The 18,736-nt window shown below is 41.3% G+C and overlaps 1 protein-coding gene across 1 annotated transcript; it reads left to right on the forward strand.

Moving 5' to 3' along the window:
• Positions 1-85: 85 nt before the first annotated feature.
• Positions 86-5,157, forward strand: ATP5PD (ATP synthase peripheral stalk subunit d). The gene is made up of 6 exons (XM_027873110.1): positions 86-169; positions 1,288-1,416; positions 1,686-1,782; positions 4,113-4,184; positions 4,743-4,805; positions 4,949-5,157. Exons 2-6 carry the CDS (start codon positions 1,295-1,297, stop codon positions 5,078-5,080), a joined length of 486 nt encoding a protein of 161 aa, XP_027728911.1. The 5' UTR covers positions 86-169; positions 1,288-1,294; the 3' UTR covers positions 5,081-5,157.
• Positions 5,158-18,736: the final 13,579 nt, after the last annotated feature.

Raw genomic sequence — 18,736 nt, forward strand, 5'->3', positions numbered from 1 at the left:
CCCGACTCCCTCTGGGGGCGGGGCGTTTGGCCCCTCCCTCGCCATTCCATTGGTCTCGGCGGACGGAAGGCACGCCTCTTCCGAAAAGGGATTGGCTGGAAGGTGATTTCCGGTGACGCTTTTCCGGCTGCTCTCTGCCCAGAGCTGTGCGCCGCCGGGGTCGGTGAAGGTGAGTTGGGGTCGAACCTTTGCCTTCTTAACTCCTCGCATCTGCTCGCTTTGGCGCTTGCAGCCTCCCTTCTCGGCCTTCCCCATAACACACCGGTCCCTGCCCCCCACTATGCGCGCCGGGGTCTCTGCTGTGTGCCTCGGGGGAGGACGGTGCACTTCCCCGGGAGTCGCGGGCTCCACCTGTCAGCCAGGAGCCGGGGGCGGGGGTCAGTGAAACCTTACACAGCACAGCATAGGAGATAGGGCACTGCCTAGAAATCTGGGGATAGCGGCTAGGCTTAACTTGATGTGTGACCTTGGGCGAGTCCCTGCTTCTCTCTGGGCTTCATTTTCCTCATCTGTAAAGTGAGGGAGTGAGAGCGGATAATGTGTAAAGGCCCGTTCAGCCCCCAAATCCTATATTCTTTCCAACCTAGAGTTTTTTAATTTTGTAGCTCTAAGGTTGTGACATGCCTGTGGGCTAAGGTTATTTGAAAATAGAAGTGCTTTTCCGCATTCCCTCTCCTACCCTCATGCTTTCAAGAGTTTCTAAAAGTCATTGTGTAGACACCTCTCAATCCCAGCAGACTTGCCTTGAACCCATCCAAGTAAATGAAAGTCAGAGGAGGGTGGAGTGTCGGCCTTTTTTTTTTTCTTTAAAGAGAAACTTACTCTACCTACTCTTAACCCCTGTACTTGTCACCATGTCACCCTTTCCCTCGGGAGGCTTTTCCTTTTATTTGACCTCAGTTCTTCCTAATCTGGTTTAATCTTACTTTTCTCATGTTCTGTTTCCAGAAATGATTACTTGCCATGTTTCTTCTACTCTCTTGCCGTGGTTGAATAAGCCTTCTTCATAGAATCATAGATCGACACTAAAATTATTGATAAATATTGAATGAGTACATATTAGATAACATAGGTCCAGACATTGTTTCTCAAAAATTTGAATGACTGTACATTGCCCTCTTTCCACTTAGAATCATTAAAGAGTTTATTAAATATTTACCATGTGCTTTGTGCAAAGAGTTAGAAATAAAAACACAAAAAGACAATCCCCATCCTAAGAAGTTTATATTCATTACATCATTATGGGCTTTGTTTCTTTTCTGACCCATTTTGTTTTATTTTCCACAGTTCCAAGATGGCTGGACGAAAGCTTGCTATGAAAGCTATTGATTGGGCAGCATTTGGGGAGATCATACCTAAAAACCAGAAAGCCATTGCTAATGCCTTGAAATCCCATAATGAATATCTTACAACCAGGTAAGTAGGAGTGAATCGAGCTTAATGGAGTCTGACTCTAGACAGTGTAATGGAATAACATGAAAGTTCCATTTCCCTTTCTTCCTGAAAGAAAACTAGAGTTGATGCATCATCAAAATTGAAGTGTTCATAGTTCTGTAGTCTCTGTTATAGGACTAGATAGTGCAGCATTTCTAGGTTGACTTATGGAAGGGAACAGGAAACATAACATATGTACATTTTCTTTAGTTGCCATATGTCAGTCCTAATTTGCTTTTCCATCTGGGCAGATTGGCTACCCTGCCTGAGAAGCCACAAGTAATCAACTGGGCTTACTACAAGGAAAACGTGGCCAAGCCTGGCCTTGTGGATGAGTTTGAAAAGAAGGTGAGGCCACCATTGAAAACTTCATTGACATTTTTTCAAATTAATTTGTGAGCAGGGAAGCAGGACAACTGATAACAAAACTGTTCAAAGTGCTGGGGATACAAAATAAGGCAAAAACTCAAGAAGCTCAGCTTCTAATTAGAGAAATAGCGTGAATATAACTATGTACAAGCAAGATATATTTAGGATTGGAGAGAATCCTAGCAAGAGGGCACTCCCATTAAGGGAGACCAGGACGGGTTCGTTGTAGAAAGCAACGTTTTAGCCAAGTCCTGAAGGAAGTCAGGTTAGCCAGAAAACAGATGAGGAGGGAAGCTTGGGGGAGAGGTGGTCAGAATACATGGAGTTGGGATATCTAGTTAGAGGAACAGCAGAGAGGCCATTGTCACTGAATTGCAGAGTACTTGAGAGGGGAGTAAGGTTTAAGAAGACTGGAAAGGTAGGAGGAGGCCAGGTTATGAAGGGATTTAAAAGCCAAACATGATTTTTCATTTGTTCCTAGATTTAATAGGGAGCCACTGGAGTTTATGGAGTAGGAGGGTGACATGGTTAAACCTGCCCTTTAGGAAGGTCATTTTGATAGTTGAGGGGAGGATGGTCTGGAGTGGGAAGAAACTTGAGGCAAGCAGACCAATGAGAAGGCTTTTGTAATAGTCTAGGTGTGAAGTAATAACAGTGTTCATGATGGTAGCAATGTTAGAGGAGAGAAGGAGGCATGTAGGAGATATGTTGCAAAGGCAGAATCAACAAGCCTTTGCAATAGATTGGATATGAAGTTAGAGACAGTGAGGAGTTGAGAATGATACCTAGGTTGCAAGTCTGGGTGACTGGGGAGATGGTGTTCTCAGCAGTAATAGAGAAATTTAGAACAGGGGAGGGTTTAGGGGGGAAATGAGTTCGATTTTAAACATATTGAGTTTTAAATGTCTACAGGATAACCAGTTCAAGATGTCCAACAGTTGATGTGAGACTGGAGGTCAAGAAAGGGTTTAGGGATGGATAAATAAATAATCATCTCCATAGAAGTGATAATTGAAGCCATGGGAGCTGATGAGATGACCAAGTAAAGTAGAAGAAGAGAAAGCAGAACATAGGATAGAACCTTGGAGTACATCTGCTTTTAGGAGTCAGGCCCTAGATGAAGAGATTGATCAGTGATTTGACAGGTAGGAGAATCGGGAAAGTGAGAGTTTCACAGTGTCTTGAAAGCTTAGAAGAGTGTCATTGACCGTCTTCTCAGTATCAAAGGCTATAAAGAGATTAAGAAGGATGAGTAGATTGGTAATTAGGAGATTTTTGGTAGCTTTGAAGAGAGCTGCTTCAGTTTAATCCTGAGATCAGAAACCAGACTGCAGACAGTTGAGAGAGAAAAAAGGAAGCAGAAGTCCTGGTTGTAGATGGCCTTCTCTAGAGTTAGTCATGAAAGGGATAATCGGCAGAGCTAGATAGATCAAGGGACTTTTCTGAGAATGTAAGAGACTTGAGCATATTTGTAGGCAGTAGGAAAGCAGCCAGTAGACAGGGAGAGACTGAAGATTAGTGAGAGAGAGGGCAGTCTGCTGGAGAAGATGGGATAGAATGGGGGTCACTTGTGCATGGATAGCGTTTTGCCTCGATAAGAAGAGCCATCTTTTCATGTGAAACAAATGAAGGAGATAGGTTTGAATTGTCTTCAAGTATTTGAAGGGCTGCCTTCACATTATAAAATGATTAGATTTGTCTTTGTATTTGCAGGTAGCAGAACTGGGAGGTAGGAATTACAAGGAGAAGACTTTGTCTTTATATAAAAATTTATTTTCTAAGAATTAAAACTGTCTAAAAATGGAGTGGGTTGCTTCAGTGTAGCTCATGAGTTCCTCTTCATTGTAGGTCAAGCGTAGACTGTTTAACCATCAGAGGTGTTACAGAGTTAGATTCTGCATGGGGTGGCAAGTTGGACTAGATAACATATAGGTACCAGTATTCTCTAATATATGACTTTTTGGTTTTCTTCCATTCTGTATGTGCCTTTATTTTACCTTTGAGATTCTATCTTGTAATTTCCTTTTTATTAGTCACTCTCCATTGTTTAATTTTTTTTAAATATAGAGATGCAGTTTTTTGTGATCATAGATATAGAGCTACAAGAGACTTTAACCCTCATTTTACAGATTGGAAACTGAGGTACAGTTTAACTGACTTGCCCAAGGTCAGACATGTGATTTGAACCCAAGTCTTTCAACCTCAGAGATGGTGGGTTTTTTGGAGAAACATCCGTATGGAGTAGCTGCTGTGAGCCCTTTTCTGGGTTACCAGTTGTACTGGTTGTCACTCTGTCCTTGTGTTTTCAGTTCAATGAGCTGAAGATTCCTGTGCCAGAAGATAAATTCACTGCCCTAGTGGATGCTGAAGAACAGGAAGATGTAAGTGCTTAAAGTTAATCAGTTTTGTGAAATTTTCCTAAACTTGGTAAGTGTGTAGTATCTGAGTATCTGGACTGAAGTGGAGTGACCTGAGTCAAATCCTAGTTAGAACTGAATGGACCTCTGTATTCTCCCAAGTTTAGAATGTGGCTGAAATGCTACCCAAATATCTGACTTCTGGGTTGCTTGTGTTTGCAATAGTGTTGGAGTCTTAAAATCCAGACATTTGAAAAGTCTACTTATATTTTTATTTGATATTTCTGGGTGTGTTTTCCTGTTTCAAGGCCAGACTACCATCCAACCCAGCTAATGAATAATTAAAATCACTTGGGCTAATCATTTTATGGACAATAATAATTCACATTTCTATAGTACTTTGAGTTTTACAAAAAACTTTCCTTGCAAAAAGCATAGTGAGAATATCATTCTTAATTAAAGATAAATTGTGTCTGCTTTAGCACTAAAAGCCCGGTACAGGGAAGCTAGGAAACCTATGGCTCAGGGTAATATTGCACACAATTTGATTTTTAAAACAATGATTTATCCAATCTCTTAAAGGCAAAAATTGGTGCTGATTTCATGAAAGCTTCAAATGCTAGGATTGCAGAACTTCAGAAAGAGGTAAATGTTATTCACATTCTTCTTGCTGATCCTGTTTCCATCTTCCTTCTGTAATTCCTCTTGCCTGGTAGAATTCACTGGCCTTTGATTGTTCTTGCTCACTGTGGTGTGCTGTTTATTCCTTATGTTTTCTCTTTTTCTAGATGGAAAAGATCCAGAGTATAATTCCTTTTGAACAGATGACCATTGAGGATTTGAACCAAGCCTTTCCTCAAACCAGACTGGACAAGAAGAAGTATCCTTATTGGCCCCACCAGCCAATTGAGAACCTCTAAAATTTAGCCTCAGAAGAAGTGATGGCCCTCCTTTCACATGCTCCTGAAATCTGAAATAAAGCAATTGTACAGTCTTATATCTGCTTCTTCTCTAAAGTGATAGAGTAGATGCAGGGTGGTTGCACAACCTGAGGGAGTGCAGATGACATGCACAGAAAAGAAAGGGGAGGCTGCTGGGCTCTGAAGATAGGCGTTTTGTATGGGTAGATAATTGGCAGTTGTCCATAAGATGCTTTGTTTCTCAAGGCTGTGTTACCATCACTCACAGCCTCATACAGCACTGATCTGCAGAGCTATTGTCCGATACTCTGGCTGTGGTTTCCACATCTATCAAATGAAGAGGGTGAACTCTTAACTCTTAAGGTCCTATCTAGCTTCAAATCCCACAATCTAAAGATTCTGCTCTCAAACAGAAGGAAGTGATGTGCTTAAGACCATACAGATGGTAAATAAAGAGCCACGGCTCTGTGTCCTTGGATTCCACCTCCAGAACTCCTACCCCATGCTGAGCAACTTACAAATATGAAAATATCTGAAAGAAACTTGTTTTACATAATTGTTATGGGTCATAAAAAGTTGTATGAAATTATTGTTCTTCACTGGGAAAGCCTACCATGTGAGGAGAAAAAAAAAAACTCTGCAGGTAATCCTGAATAAAAGATAAAGTATAGTAGGTTTAGAATCGGAAGGGAACTTGGAGGGCATCTGGTCTAACTGCCTCATTTTACAGATGAGGAAACTAAGGCCTAGAGAAGGTAAATCTTATGCAAAGTAATGCAGGAAGTAAGATAAATCATTTTATTAATCTTACTATGTGCCAGGCACTATGCTGAGCACTGGGGATACCAGTCCAAGCAAACAAGACCATCCTTACTCTAATGGGGAAGACGTCTCATAAAGAGGAGCTGGAAAGTGGGGAAGGAGAGTTGAGAAGAACAGAAAGTTAGGTGAAACATGGCTGGGGCCCTTCTGATCTTGGAGAAGAAGTCACCAATCCAAATAGGGGCTCAGGTTTTTCCAGGGTGGGAAAGTGGCTGGTGGGCAGTGAGAATTCTAGAGTTGAGAAGTGGTGGGATACCAACTAAAATCAAAATCTTTTCATTTCAGCCCCCACCCACTTCCACCATAACATATATAGCTGGCTTATAATGGGAGGGGGGGCAGAATTTAAAATACATAATTTTGGGAGAAGGCTTAGTATATGTGTGTAAATCTGGGCTCAATTATTGGCTATCATTCATTCTGGTCCAGGGCTGACTCAGGCTAGTCTCTTGATTTAGGCTTGAGGATAGATCGAAATGAGATCTTCATAAGCCATCTAGCACTTAACAAGAGGACGTTTACTCAGTAATTAAGTACGAAGAAAGAATACCCAGTAGTCATGACTTTGATTCTGCATTTGCTGTGTTGGCATCTTGTCAAAAGGTGGTGGTGCCTTTTGAGCAATGGGAAGTCTATCAAAACTGAGGAGTCTCTGCCCTGGTCTTTAAGACTTAAGAAACCAGGAAGTTTTAGGAATAGTCTGAATCTATCTCTTGAACTGATTGAGTCTTCAAGGATGGTCTCATTGCCTTTCTTAGTGAAGAATCAGCCTATGTAGCTGGGATCTTTTAGTCTTAATAGATGTTACTCCTAACGTCTCAACCATCTTCTTGCGGAACTTACATGACAAATGACCTTCGGGCCATTCATAACCAGTAATGGACAACAGCAGCCTCAGGGTTTCAAGAAGGTCCAGGAATCCTTGGCTTCACCTCCCAACTTCAATTCATGTCCTGCATCTTAAGATCTGGTATGTGGGAGGGTTAACTTCTGGAAGGTGGCACACCCAAGTTTAGTAGTCAAGGGTACAATGATGAAGTTGTTTAGCAGGCAAATGTCTTGGCTGGAAATAAAGGGGTGCAACATGATAAATTTGCCAATTGGAGGTAGATTGTAAACTATGGGAAGGAGCCCCACTGGGCAGAAGTAGCTGCCTCATCTTTAGGGGGATCATATGGTCCTGTACTCACTACATCATGGCATCAAAGATCCCATGCCCATGCAATGGACCTAATCCCCAACCTCTGCCATTCTTGTAAATATCAACCTCTGGCAAATACCAAAGTCCTTCACAATTTTTATGGATGAGATGAAGATTGGCAAAATTCCTCTGTTGGTCTTGATTCCAAAAGGAAGAAACTTTAATTATCCAGTCTTCTTTCCTCCAGATCCTAGACTATTTGACCAAACTCGTGGCTAATCCCCAGGAATGCATGTAAATTAAGGTCTTAGCCTTCTCATCTGTTCCTCGAGGCTCTCATGCCAGTCATCTCCCTGGTAGGTCAGCTGACTGGGAGCATTTGTCAGGAACGTGATTCATTAGCATATACTGATGGCTGACAAGGTCCAGTTGAACATGCCAAACAAGGGCCAGGTCCTCATAGGTGGGAGTCAATTGGGCTAGTAGAGGAGGTAGGGTGTTGGGCCTGAGATTGGAGGCTTCAGCCTCTGACAGAATTGAAACCTGCTTGTGAGCACTGACAGCAATGCTAGCTGATGCTGGTAGCCATGGTCATAAACTGATACCCACTCAGAGTCTACAGTCACGCTGTTATTACAGTACCTGCACCGCTATTCACTATGCTAGTCCCCGCCATAGATGTATGTGATGCAGTTGGTGCCTAGTGCCAGCACTAGAGCATCAGTAACTTGTACTGGTTTGCATCTGAAATCATCTGGGTTCTCATCTTCTGATTTCTCCAAAACTTTTCTCTCTGGGCTTCACTTTTGACTCTCTGGACTTTGTTCACCATGCCATAGCAATTTTCTCATCCTAAAAGTTCACTCAGCTCCTCCAGCTCATTCCTCTGATGGGTTGGTTCCACCTTGAATTTGCTCTTATTCTGTTCCCTTATGGTCCTGCTGTCAGTGGGGTTCAATAATTTTCCAGCAAGACCTCAGGGTCAGAGACCATACCTCAGGGGCTGCTCAGTATCTTTCAGTATCTCTGGTTGCTATGTGCTTGTTAATAGTTTACTTTTCTTTTCCTTATGCTGATGGTCTAGTTTTTTCAGGACCATCAATAACAACTGGGGAATATATGCCCTGGTGGTATATTTATTCTCTCTTTGAACCTCCTTAGCGGCCATTGGGCTAATCTCACTAGAACATTTAGGGGCCTGTGGAAAGGCCAGCTTCCGTGATGCTTTTCATGATGTCTGACCTATGTAGTTCTGGAGATGGTTTTACTTCTTAGAATTTTGTAGCTGCAAATACTGTATTTCATCACTCAGGAATGTAAATGAAATCATATTGTGGGCTATAGAATATATATACACATATGTACACACACACACACACATATATATATATATATATATATACACACACATGCACAGCTGATGGTGGATAGCATGATGGACTCAGGAAGGCAAGTTCAAATCCCCTCAGACGTTAGCTGTGTGACTCTGGGTAAGTCATCTTACTTCTGTCTGCCTCAGTTTCTTTGGCTCAACATCCTTTCCTTTCCTCTCACTCTCATTTCCTCTTCTTGATTCTCAGCAGTCTAGCTTCCTACATCATCATTTAACTAGAATTGCTCTCTCCAAAATTACCAATGATTTCTCAACTACTCTTTTTTTTTTTTTCAATGCAGGGGGGTGAAGTGACTTGCCCAGGAGCACACAGCTAGTAAATGTCAAGTGTCTGAGGTCACATTTGAACTCAGGTCTTCCTGAATCCAGGGCTGGTGCATCATCTAACTGCCCCGTCTCTTACTATTCTTGACTAATGGCCTTTCCTCAATTCGCATCTTTCTCAACCTCTGCAGGCTTTGACACTGTCAGTGACTTTCTGCTTCTTAATATTCTCTTCTTTCTAGGTTTTTGAAACCTTCCTCTCCTGGTTCTCCTCTCTGTCTGACCATTCCTTCCCACTCTCCTTTGCTGGATCTAGATCTAAGTCATGCCTGTTAAAAGTAGGTCTACCCCAAGGCTCTGTCCTGGGCCTTCTCTCTCCTCTCTCACTTCATGATTTCATCAGCTCCCGTGGATTCAATTATCATCTCTATGAATAGATTCTCATCTATTTATTCATCCCTAAACTCTCTCTTGATCATCTCACATCTCCAGTTGCTTACTGGACATCCCAAACTAGATGTCCTGGAGACATTTCTAACTCGACATGTCTAAAACTGAACTCATCTTTTCCACAAAACCCTCCCCTCTTCCAAACTTCTGTATTACTGTTAAGGGCACCACCATCTTCCCAATCACCCAGGCTTGTAATCAAGGTCTGATACTCAACTCCTCACTTTCATTCCCCCCCCCCCCCCCCACAATATCTAATTGATCATGAAGTCCTGTTGGTTCTGACTTTGCAACATCTCTCTTATATGCCCCCTTTTATCCTCTGACATTGCCACTATCACATAGACCTTCCTCATTTCACACTTGGACTATTACAAAAGACTTCTGGTTGATCTCTCTGCCTCAAATTTCTCCTTACTCTAGTCCATTTTCCACTCAATTACCAAATTGATGGTCTAAAGGACAGGTCTGACTATGTCACTCATCTACTCAATAAACTTCAGTGGCTCCCTATTAAATCTAGGATCAAATGTAAAATCTTCTGTTTGGCTTTTAAATCCCTCCATAACCTATCCCCTCCTACCTTTCCAGTCTTCTTACACCGTACTCCCCGCCAAGTACTCTGCAATTCAGTGAGACTGGCTCTTTGCTTTTCTTCTAATATGGTACTCCATCTCTCAACTCCATATGTTTTCATTAGATATCACCCATGCCTGGAAGTCTTTCTCTATTCATCTCTGTCTCTTGGCTAACCTGAGTTCCTTCAGGTCCCAGCTAAAACTCCATCTTCTTCAGGTTTTCGTGGTGCCCCCCAATGCTAATGCCTTCTCTGTTTCGATTATCTCCAATTTATTCTGTACATGTTTTGTTTGTACATCATCATTTGCATGCTGTCTTCCCCACTAGATTGTAAACTTGAGGGCAAGAATTGCTTTTGCCTTTCTTTGTATCCTCAACACTTAGCACAATTCCTGGCATACTGTTATTTAGTCATTTTTCAGTCATGTCTGAATCTTCATGACCCCTTTCGGGATTTTCTTCTCAAAGATATACTGAAGTGGTTTGCCATTTCCTTCTCCAGCTCATTTTACAGATGAGGAAACTGAGGCAAACAGATTTAGATAAGGGTGCTTAATAAATGCTTGTTCATGTGACTCATAAAATGGGTATAATAATAGCACTCATTTCACAGAGTTTGTGAGGATTAAATGAGACATCACATGTAAAGCATTTTGACATTCCTAAAGTGCTATAGAAATACTATTGGTATTATTATTATATCTATATGAATGTATATATCTATCCATGGCTATGTTAATAGGGACTTTATATCCCTATTAGGGGCAGCTAGGTGGCACAGTGGATAGAAAGCTAAGGCTGAAGTCAGGAAGACTTGAGTTCAAATGTGGCCTCAGACATGTATTAACTGTGTGACCCTGGGCAAATCACTTAATCCTATTTGTCTCAGTTTTCTCATCTATAAAATAAGCTGGAGAAGGAAATGGCAAACCACTCCAGTATCTTTTGCCAAGAAGACCCTAAATGGGTTTCTAACAAAGAGTTGGACACAACTGAATAACAATAACAACAATAGAAACCCTATTTAGGATCTTTGTGGATAAGAAGTTTTTCCCTCTTCCCTAATCTGAGTTAACATTTCACATATAGAAACTCAAGGTGAAAAAACCATAATCGCTTCTACAAAGGCTTTCATTCATCACTTGAGAGAACAATCCAAGGCCATTCTCTTAGCACTTGTCAGATATTTGGCATGTATCTCATAGATTAACTGATCCTTTTTGCTTTGATTCTTAAAATTGGCTGGGGTCTCCTCTTTGTTAACTAATAATATCCTTTTCTTTCTTTCTTTCTTTTTTGGCTAAGCAATGGGGTTAAATGACTTGCCCAGGGTCACACAGCTAGTAAGTGTCAAGTGTCTGAGGTCGGATTTGAACTCAGGTCCTCCTGACTCCAGGGCTCCTTGTTTCCTGCTAATTACTATCCTGGAACCCTTGAAAACATGGGAGCATCTCCAACATGGTTCTCACATGGAACTTTTTCCTGTATAAAAGGGAAAGGTAGGACACCATCTCTGGACTTGTCATATCACCACAATGTGGGGAACTAACCCATCATAGCCCAGTCTGGAAATAGATTTGGAAGCTCATAGCAACCTAGTCTCTCATTCAGTCAACTGGATAGAATACTCTTTAATAAATATTCTTTGGACATGTAAGTATTATCTAACTTGTGTGGAGGGTTCATTTTCCCTTCTGAGTGCTTATGCAGGTTTACCACATCATCACTGATCTGGAGAGGTATTTGCTGCCAAATAAAGGAATTTAAATGGGTAGGAGAAACTGATCGAGTCTCCTCATTTCTCAACTCAAGGGGTTGTAGTTCCAGTTGAGGACAAATTTTTACTGGAAGCAAAAGATCAGGATAAGGAAACATTAAATAAGAAGTAAGAAAATCATATGGAAACACCTATTGAAAAACAGACATGGAAAGAGAAGTGAGGGAGAATAAAAAGCTTTTAGAGCACTCTCTTCAGCTCTCCTTAAAGTGGCCTCTGTCCAATTTCTTTATTCATCTAGTGGCACCAGGGCCATTGTTCTCCTATGATCTCTCACAGGAAGACTGTATGTGCCATCTGTGCTCATTCAGTTTCATTTGTCATTGACCATATGTCCTTCTTTACAAAACTCCTGGATGTGACTCAAGTCTGTCCTCTGGCTCAAAGATCATTCTGTCTCTGAGGGCTAGGCGGGAATACTTATCGAAACTACAAATCCCAGAATGCTAGTTACCCCTCAAACCTCTAGCATTTCTGAAACTATGTTAAAGAATAGTATTGATAATGGGTACCCTTGATTGGCTACCAGTATGTTCATATACAGTGGATTATCTCTCTACCTTAAGGGTCTCCACAAATGAAACACTAGGCAGGAACTCTGTCCCTATGTTTCCTGAACCAAAGTCCCTCTTAGTCCAAGGCAGGGCCAGTAGTTTTCAGTAAACAATGTCTTCTTCCTTTGAAACATCATCTTCTCAGTGGATAGGGCACTAGCCTTGGAGTCAGGAGAACCTGAGTTCAAATTTGGCCTCAGACACATGACACTTACTAGCAGTGTGACTCCGGGCAAGTCATCTAACTCCGCTTGTCTTTTTTTTGGCTAAGCAATAGGATTAAGTGACTTGACCAGGGTCACACTGCTAGTAAGTGCTATGTGTCTGAGGCCGGATTTAAACTCAGGTCCTCTTGACTCCAGGGCCAGTACTCTATTCACTCCCACTTGTCTTTAAAAGAAAGAAAGAAACATCACCTTCTGAACTATTATTTGGCTCAGACAGACTTTCTACCACTGGTCTCTTCTCCTCAGTACTTGCTTAGCTAACTGTCCTCCTCACTATTAACTCTTCTTTAGGCGTCAAGATTTTTTTATCCGGGAGAGACCAATGTTTCAAAACCCAGGAACAAAAAACCAAAAACCAAAACCTCTCAGCCTGGTCAGAAATGAAAAAAAGTCTGGCCTGAGTACCCTTCTTTCATGAAAGTTCTGGCAGGAGTCCTCTAATCCAGTTGCAGGGGTAGAGGGTATTTCCAAGGCATGAGTTCCAGGTCTGAAATGATCTTCCAGAATGAAAAGGTTTCTGGGGCATGATAGAGAGGTCCAAAGGAGTTCAGAGGAGCGGTGAGAAATAAATACCTAAATCACATCAAATCTAAATGAGAAATACCAAGCAAGTTTAAATTGGATTATTTCCAAGCAGATTAAGTCTAATTTCTCCTCCGCATACTTTAAATACTTGGAGGCAGCTCTCTAGGCTAAACACTGCCATTTCCTTCTACCAAATCTCATAGGCCATGGACTCAAGGCCCTTGACTATTCTGGTTGCCCTGCTCTAGTCACTCTCCCCAGGGCTCTTGTCCTTGTCCTTCTTAAAGGGTAGTGCCTAGGACTGAATACAATATTCCAGATTGTGGTCTGATGAGGACAGAGTACAGAGGAACTAAGGCCTCCTTATTCCTGGGACAATATGCCTCTCTTCATGTGAAACAAGCAATCATAGTTGTCTTTCAAGGCCTAAGGCTATAATGCATCTGAGCCAGATGATTTAAATCCATCAAAGGCAACTGGGTGCTCTATGATGATCTCCACTTTTGCTCTGTCATTTTCAGTGTCAAGGTCATTCTCCTTGGCACAGAAAACAGGAACAAAATAAGAAATATGCACCTATGCTTTCTATGGATTATCATCTTCCCATCCACCCCAAGCAAAGGACTTTGATCTTCCTTTTTTTATTAATTTATTTTGATTTATTAACAATCACTTCCATAAGCTTTTGAGTTTTAAATTTTTCTCCCACTCCCTCCCCACCTCCCTCCCCAAGATAGCACACAATCTGATATAGGCTGTACATGGACATTCCTGTTAAACATATTTTCACATTAGTCATGTTGTAAGAAGAATTAGAACTAATAGAAGGAACAACAAGAAAGAGGAAACAAAACAAGACAGAAGAAAAAAAGAACAAATAGTATGCTTCCATCTGCATTCAGACTCCACAGTTCTTTCTTTGGATGTGGATAGCATTTTCCATCTTGAGACTTTTGGAGATGTCTTAGATCCTTGCATTGCTGAGAAAGGCTAAGTCTATCAAAGTCAGTCATCACACAATGTGGCTGTTACTGTGCACAACATTCTCTTGGTTCTGCTCACTTCACTCAACATCAGTCCATACAAGTCTTTCCAGGTTTTTCTGAAGTCAGCCTGTTCATCATTTCTTATAGCACAATAGTATTCCATTACATTCACATATCACAACTTGTTCAGCCATTCTCCAATTGATGGGCATCCTCTCAATTTCCAATTCTTTGCCAACACAAAAAGAGCTGCTATAAATATTTTTGTACGTGTGGGTCCTTTTTCCATTTTTATGATCTCTTTGGGATATAGCCCTAGAAGTGCTATTGCTGGGTCAAAGGGTATGCACATTTTTATAGCCCTTTGGGCATAGTTCCAATTTGCTCTCCAAAATAGTTGGATCATTTCACAACTCCACCAACAATGCTTTAGTGTTCCAATTTTCCCACCTCTTCTCCAACATTTATCATTTTCCTGTTTTGTCATGTTGGCCAATCTGACAGGTGTGATGTGGTACCTCAGAGTTGTTTTGATTTGCATTTGTCTGATCAATAGTGATTTAGAGCATGTTTTCATATGACTATAGATGGCTTTAATTTCTTCATCTGAGAACTGCCTGTTCATATCCTTTGACCATTTATCAATTGGGGAATTTAAATTTGACTTAGTTCTCTATATATTTTAGAAATGAGGCCCTTATCAGAGACACTGGTTGTAAAAATTCTTTCCCACTTTTCTGTTTTCCTCCTAATCTTGGTTGCATTGGCTATATTTGTGTGATCTTCCTTTTTCTTCCACTATAACTTAAAAGGCCTTTTTATTGTTGTTGTCCTAGCTTTCTTTGCCAGGCTTAGCTTATTCTGAGCTGTAGCACTCAGACTTGACACTTTTTATAAGACCATCCCATGCTCTCTCATTCATTCCCTATTACTTAATTTTCTTTCCCTCTTTAGTACATTTCTCTTTAAAAATTTAAGTCAGTCCTTTTTTAAAAATCCTCTTTAAAAATAGTGCTCATCCACTCAAGTTATCTGGGGGGAGTTGGTTTTTTGCTAAAGGTGCAGCTTGGGGGGATGGAGTACACTACGAGGTAAGCTTTAGTTTCCTCCCCCTATCTGCCCTCTTGGCTGGAGGAGAACCTTGAGAATTTTGAAAGTATGAAAGACTTCCTATTGTCTTATCAGCACCCTAGTGTCATCTTTGAAACATCTGGTAGCAGTGTCTGCACTGTAGCCATGGATAGACTGGACACCTTCCTATTAAGATCCTATCAAAGAAGCTATGCTGTACCTAAGAAGAAATTCTTGTACAATTCAGAAAGGGAAGAAAAGGACTTTCAGGAACTACCTCTTTGCCACATGTGCTCTCTAAACTGGAGCTCATTTTCCCCCTGGACTCTGTATGTATTGGTGTGAGAGTGTCATGGACTTTGGGAGTAGATGCTTTATACCAACTACTCTTAATGTACTACTTTAGTAAATACTCCTTTCTAAAAGCTGACCTAGTCTGGCTGACTAAACTGATAATCGTGATGGAAGCATACCAGTGGGGGCTCATGAGCTATATTGCATTAGAAAAACTCATTTCTTTCCTCCCTCAGAACCTCAGAGCTAATCCTACACCCCTGAAGGTATCTAGTAACTGAGCTCTGAAGACCTGACTGACTTATCTGGACCAGTGGGAGTTGGGACAGTCATCTCAGAGGATAAGCTACATTAATAACTTGACAACCCTCCTCAGCTTCCTTTCCTTAGTTTCAACAACTTCATAGTCACAACTGTCTCCCATTCAGCATTTTACTAATCTCCTGTTTCATCTATTTGCCCTATCCACCAATCCACTACACCAATTTTCTTTACCCTCTTACTTTTTTTTTCACTTACCTTGCTTTTTCTTGCCTGCTACCTTTTCCTTTTCTTTTTTGAATCTTTTTCTTCAAGTTCTACTCCTTATTCCACTTTTACCAATAAGTTTATTCTCTTTAATTGCCCTTGATCCTGATCATCTTTATGCCTGAAAGTAGAATATAGAGCAATATCAGGGCATAGATATTGTTTTTCAAATTTTCCTCATTTTCTCCTAAATTTTATTCAACCTTTATCATACTTTACTAATCCCACCTTTTCCATGTCTCCTACCTCTTGCTTATATGACTCTTCTGTTCCTCCCACAACTTTTTTCCCACAGAAGATGGAATTTAAAAAAACCAATCAATCCACAAGCATTTGTTAGATACCTCCTATGTGTCAGGCACTGCCCTAGACTAGGGACATAAAGATAAAAATGAAGCTGTCCTTGCCCTCAAGAAGGTTACAGGGGAGACAACATGTACTTAAATAGGTATATACAAAACATACAGTACAAATAAAATTTTTTGTTGTTGTCAAGAGGGCACTAGCAGGTGGGGAATCAGGAAAGGCTTCATGTAGAAAGTATTGCTTGGGGGGGTGGAGCCAAGATGGCAGAGTAAAAGCAGTGACCTGCTTGAGCTCTCCCCCAAACCCCTCCAAATACCTATAAAAAATGGCTCCAAACAAATTCTAAAGCAGCAGAACCCACAAAAAGACAGAGTGAAACAAATTTCTAGCCAAAGATAGCCTGGATGGTTGATCAGAAAGGTATGTTGCGTCAGGAGGGGAGAGGAGTGCAGTTCGGCGTGGGCACGCAGGCTGCAGAGACCTTGGAGTAGGCCTCAGAGGACTGAATTGTGGGCAGCTGTGGCAGTTTCCAGACTTCTCAACCTACAAATGCCAAAGACAACTTAGAAGGTCAGTGGGAAAAGTCTTTTTCTGTGGTGCTGAGAGAGAAGCACAGTGGGGTTCCAGCCCCATTCCCCAAGCACGGCCCCCGAGGTGGCAGCTACTTGTTGAGCTTCTGGCCCACAGACTGAGGGGGAATTGAGTGGCTGATCAGAGGGGGACTGCAGGGATCTCTCTGTTGGTGCAGGATTCTCTTGCTTTGACCGTGCTTGGATCTGGGTCACAGTTCTGGGCAGTGGTCCTGGGGTGAGGAGGAGTGCTGGCATGGTGCAGTTTGCAGTGGCTGTGGAGAGGAAACCCTCCTCACAGTTCCAAGACAGAAAAGAATGCTCATAGAGCAGAGCACAGGCCAGGAAAGGAGTAAACACCTCACCCGTGATCATAGCACCTTGGAAGAACTGAAAATTTACAGGTTCCTAGACGTATCTCTAAACACAGCTGCACAAAACCCCTGAAGCTTGGGACAGTACATTCTTCACACTGGAAACAGATTCCTACCTTAACGAAGAGTTTATAACTCAAGTAATTGGCCGAGATCATGAGCAAGCAGTGCAAAAAGAGTCATATTATCTTACTTTGATGACAAAGAAGATCAAAACATACAACCAGAAGAAGACAATGAAGCCAAAGCTCCTACATCCAAAGCCTCCAAGAAAAATATGAATTGGTCCCAGGCCATGGAAGAGCTCAAAAAAGATTTTGAGAAGCAAGTAAGAGAAGTAGAGGAAAAACTGAGAGTGATGCTAAAGGAAACCCCAAAAAATGCTGAAGAAAATAACACCTTAAAAAATAGCTTAACCAAAATGGCAAAAGAGGTCCAAAAAGCCAGCGAGGAGAGGAATGCCCTAAAAAGCAAAATTGTCCAAATGGAAAAGGAAGTCCAAAACCTACAGAAGGAAATACTTCCTTAAAAATTAGAATGGAGAAATTGAAAGCTAGTGACAATTTGAGAAATCACGGCACTGTAACACTAATCCAAAGGAATGAAAAAAATAGAAGAGAATGTGAAATATCTCATTGGAAAAACAACTGACCTGGAAAATAGATCCAGGAGAGAGAGAGAACTTAAAAATTATTGGACTATCTGAAAGCCATGATCAAAAAAAGAGCCTAGACATCATCTTTCAAGAAATTATCAAGCAACACTGCCCTGATATTTTAGAACCAGAGGGCAAAATAGAAATTGAAAGAATCCACCAATCACCTCCTGAAAGAGATCCCCAAAGGAAAACTCCTAGGAATGTTGTAGCCAAATTCCAGAATTCCCAGGTCAAGGAGAAGATATTGCAAGCAGCCAGAAGGAAACAATTCAAGTATTGTGGAAACACAATCAGGATAACACAAGATTTAGCAGCTTCTACATTAAGGGACCGCAAGGCATGGAGTATGATATTCCAGAGGGCAAAGGAATTAGGACTACAACCTAGAATCACCTACCCAGCAAAACTGAGTATAATGCTTCAGGGTAAAAAATGGTCATTCAATGAAATAGGGGATTTTCAAGCATTCCTGTGGAAAAGATCAGAGTTGAATAGAAAATTTGACCTTCAAATACAAGACTCAAGTGAAACATGGAAGAGGTAAACAAGAAAGAGAAATCATAAGAGACTTATTAAGGTTGAACTGTTTACATTCCTGCAGGGAAAGATGATATTTGTAAATCATAAGTCCTTTGTCAGTATTAGGGTAGTGGGAGGGAAAAAATTATATGTATGATAGATAGATAGATAGAGGGCACAGGGTGAGTTGAAAATGAAGGGGTGATATCTGGAAAATAAAATTAAGGGGTGAGAGAGGATTATACTGGGAGAAGGAGAAAGGGAGAAGTAGATTGAGGTAAAATATCTCACATGAAACAGACAAGAAAAGGCTTTTACAGTGGAGGGGAAATGGGGAAAGGTGAGAGGGAATGAGTGAATATTATTCTCATAGGATTTGGCTTAAGGAGGGAATAACATATGAAATGGGGTATGGAAATCTATCTTACCCTACAGGAAAATAAGGGGCGAAGGGGATGAGAGAGAAGAGGGTTGGTGTATTGGAGGGCAGATTTGAGGAGGGGATAATCAAAAGCAAACACTTCTGAGGAGGGACAGGGTCAAAAGAGAGAATAGAATAAATGGGGGGTAGGATAGGATGAAGGGAAATATACTTAGTTTTCACAATAGGACTACTATG

The sequence above is a fragment of the Vombatus ursinus genome, unplaced genomic scaffold, assembly GCF_900497805.2.
Source record: "Vombatus ursinus unplaced genomic scaffold, bare-nosed wombat genome assembly UNPS02014801.1, whole genome shotgun sequence".
Lineage (NCBI taxonomy): Eukaryota > Metazoa > Chordata > Mammalia > Diprotodontia > Vombatidae > Vombatus > Vombatus ursinus.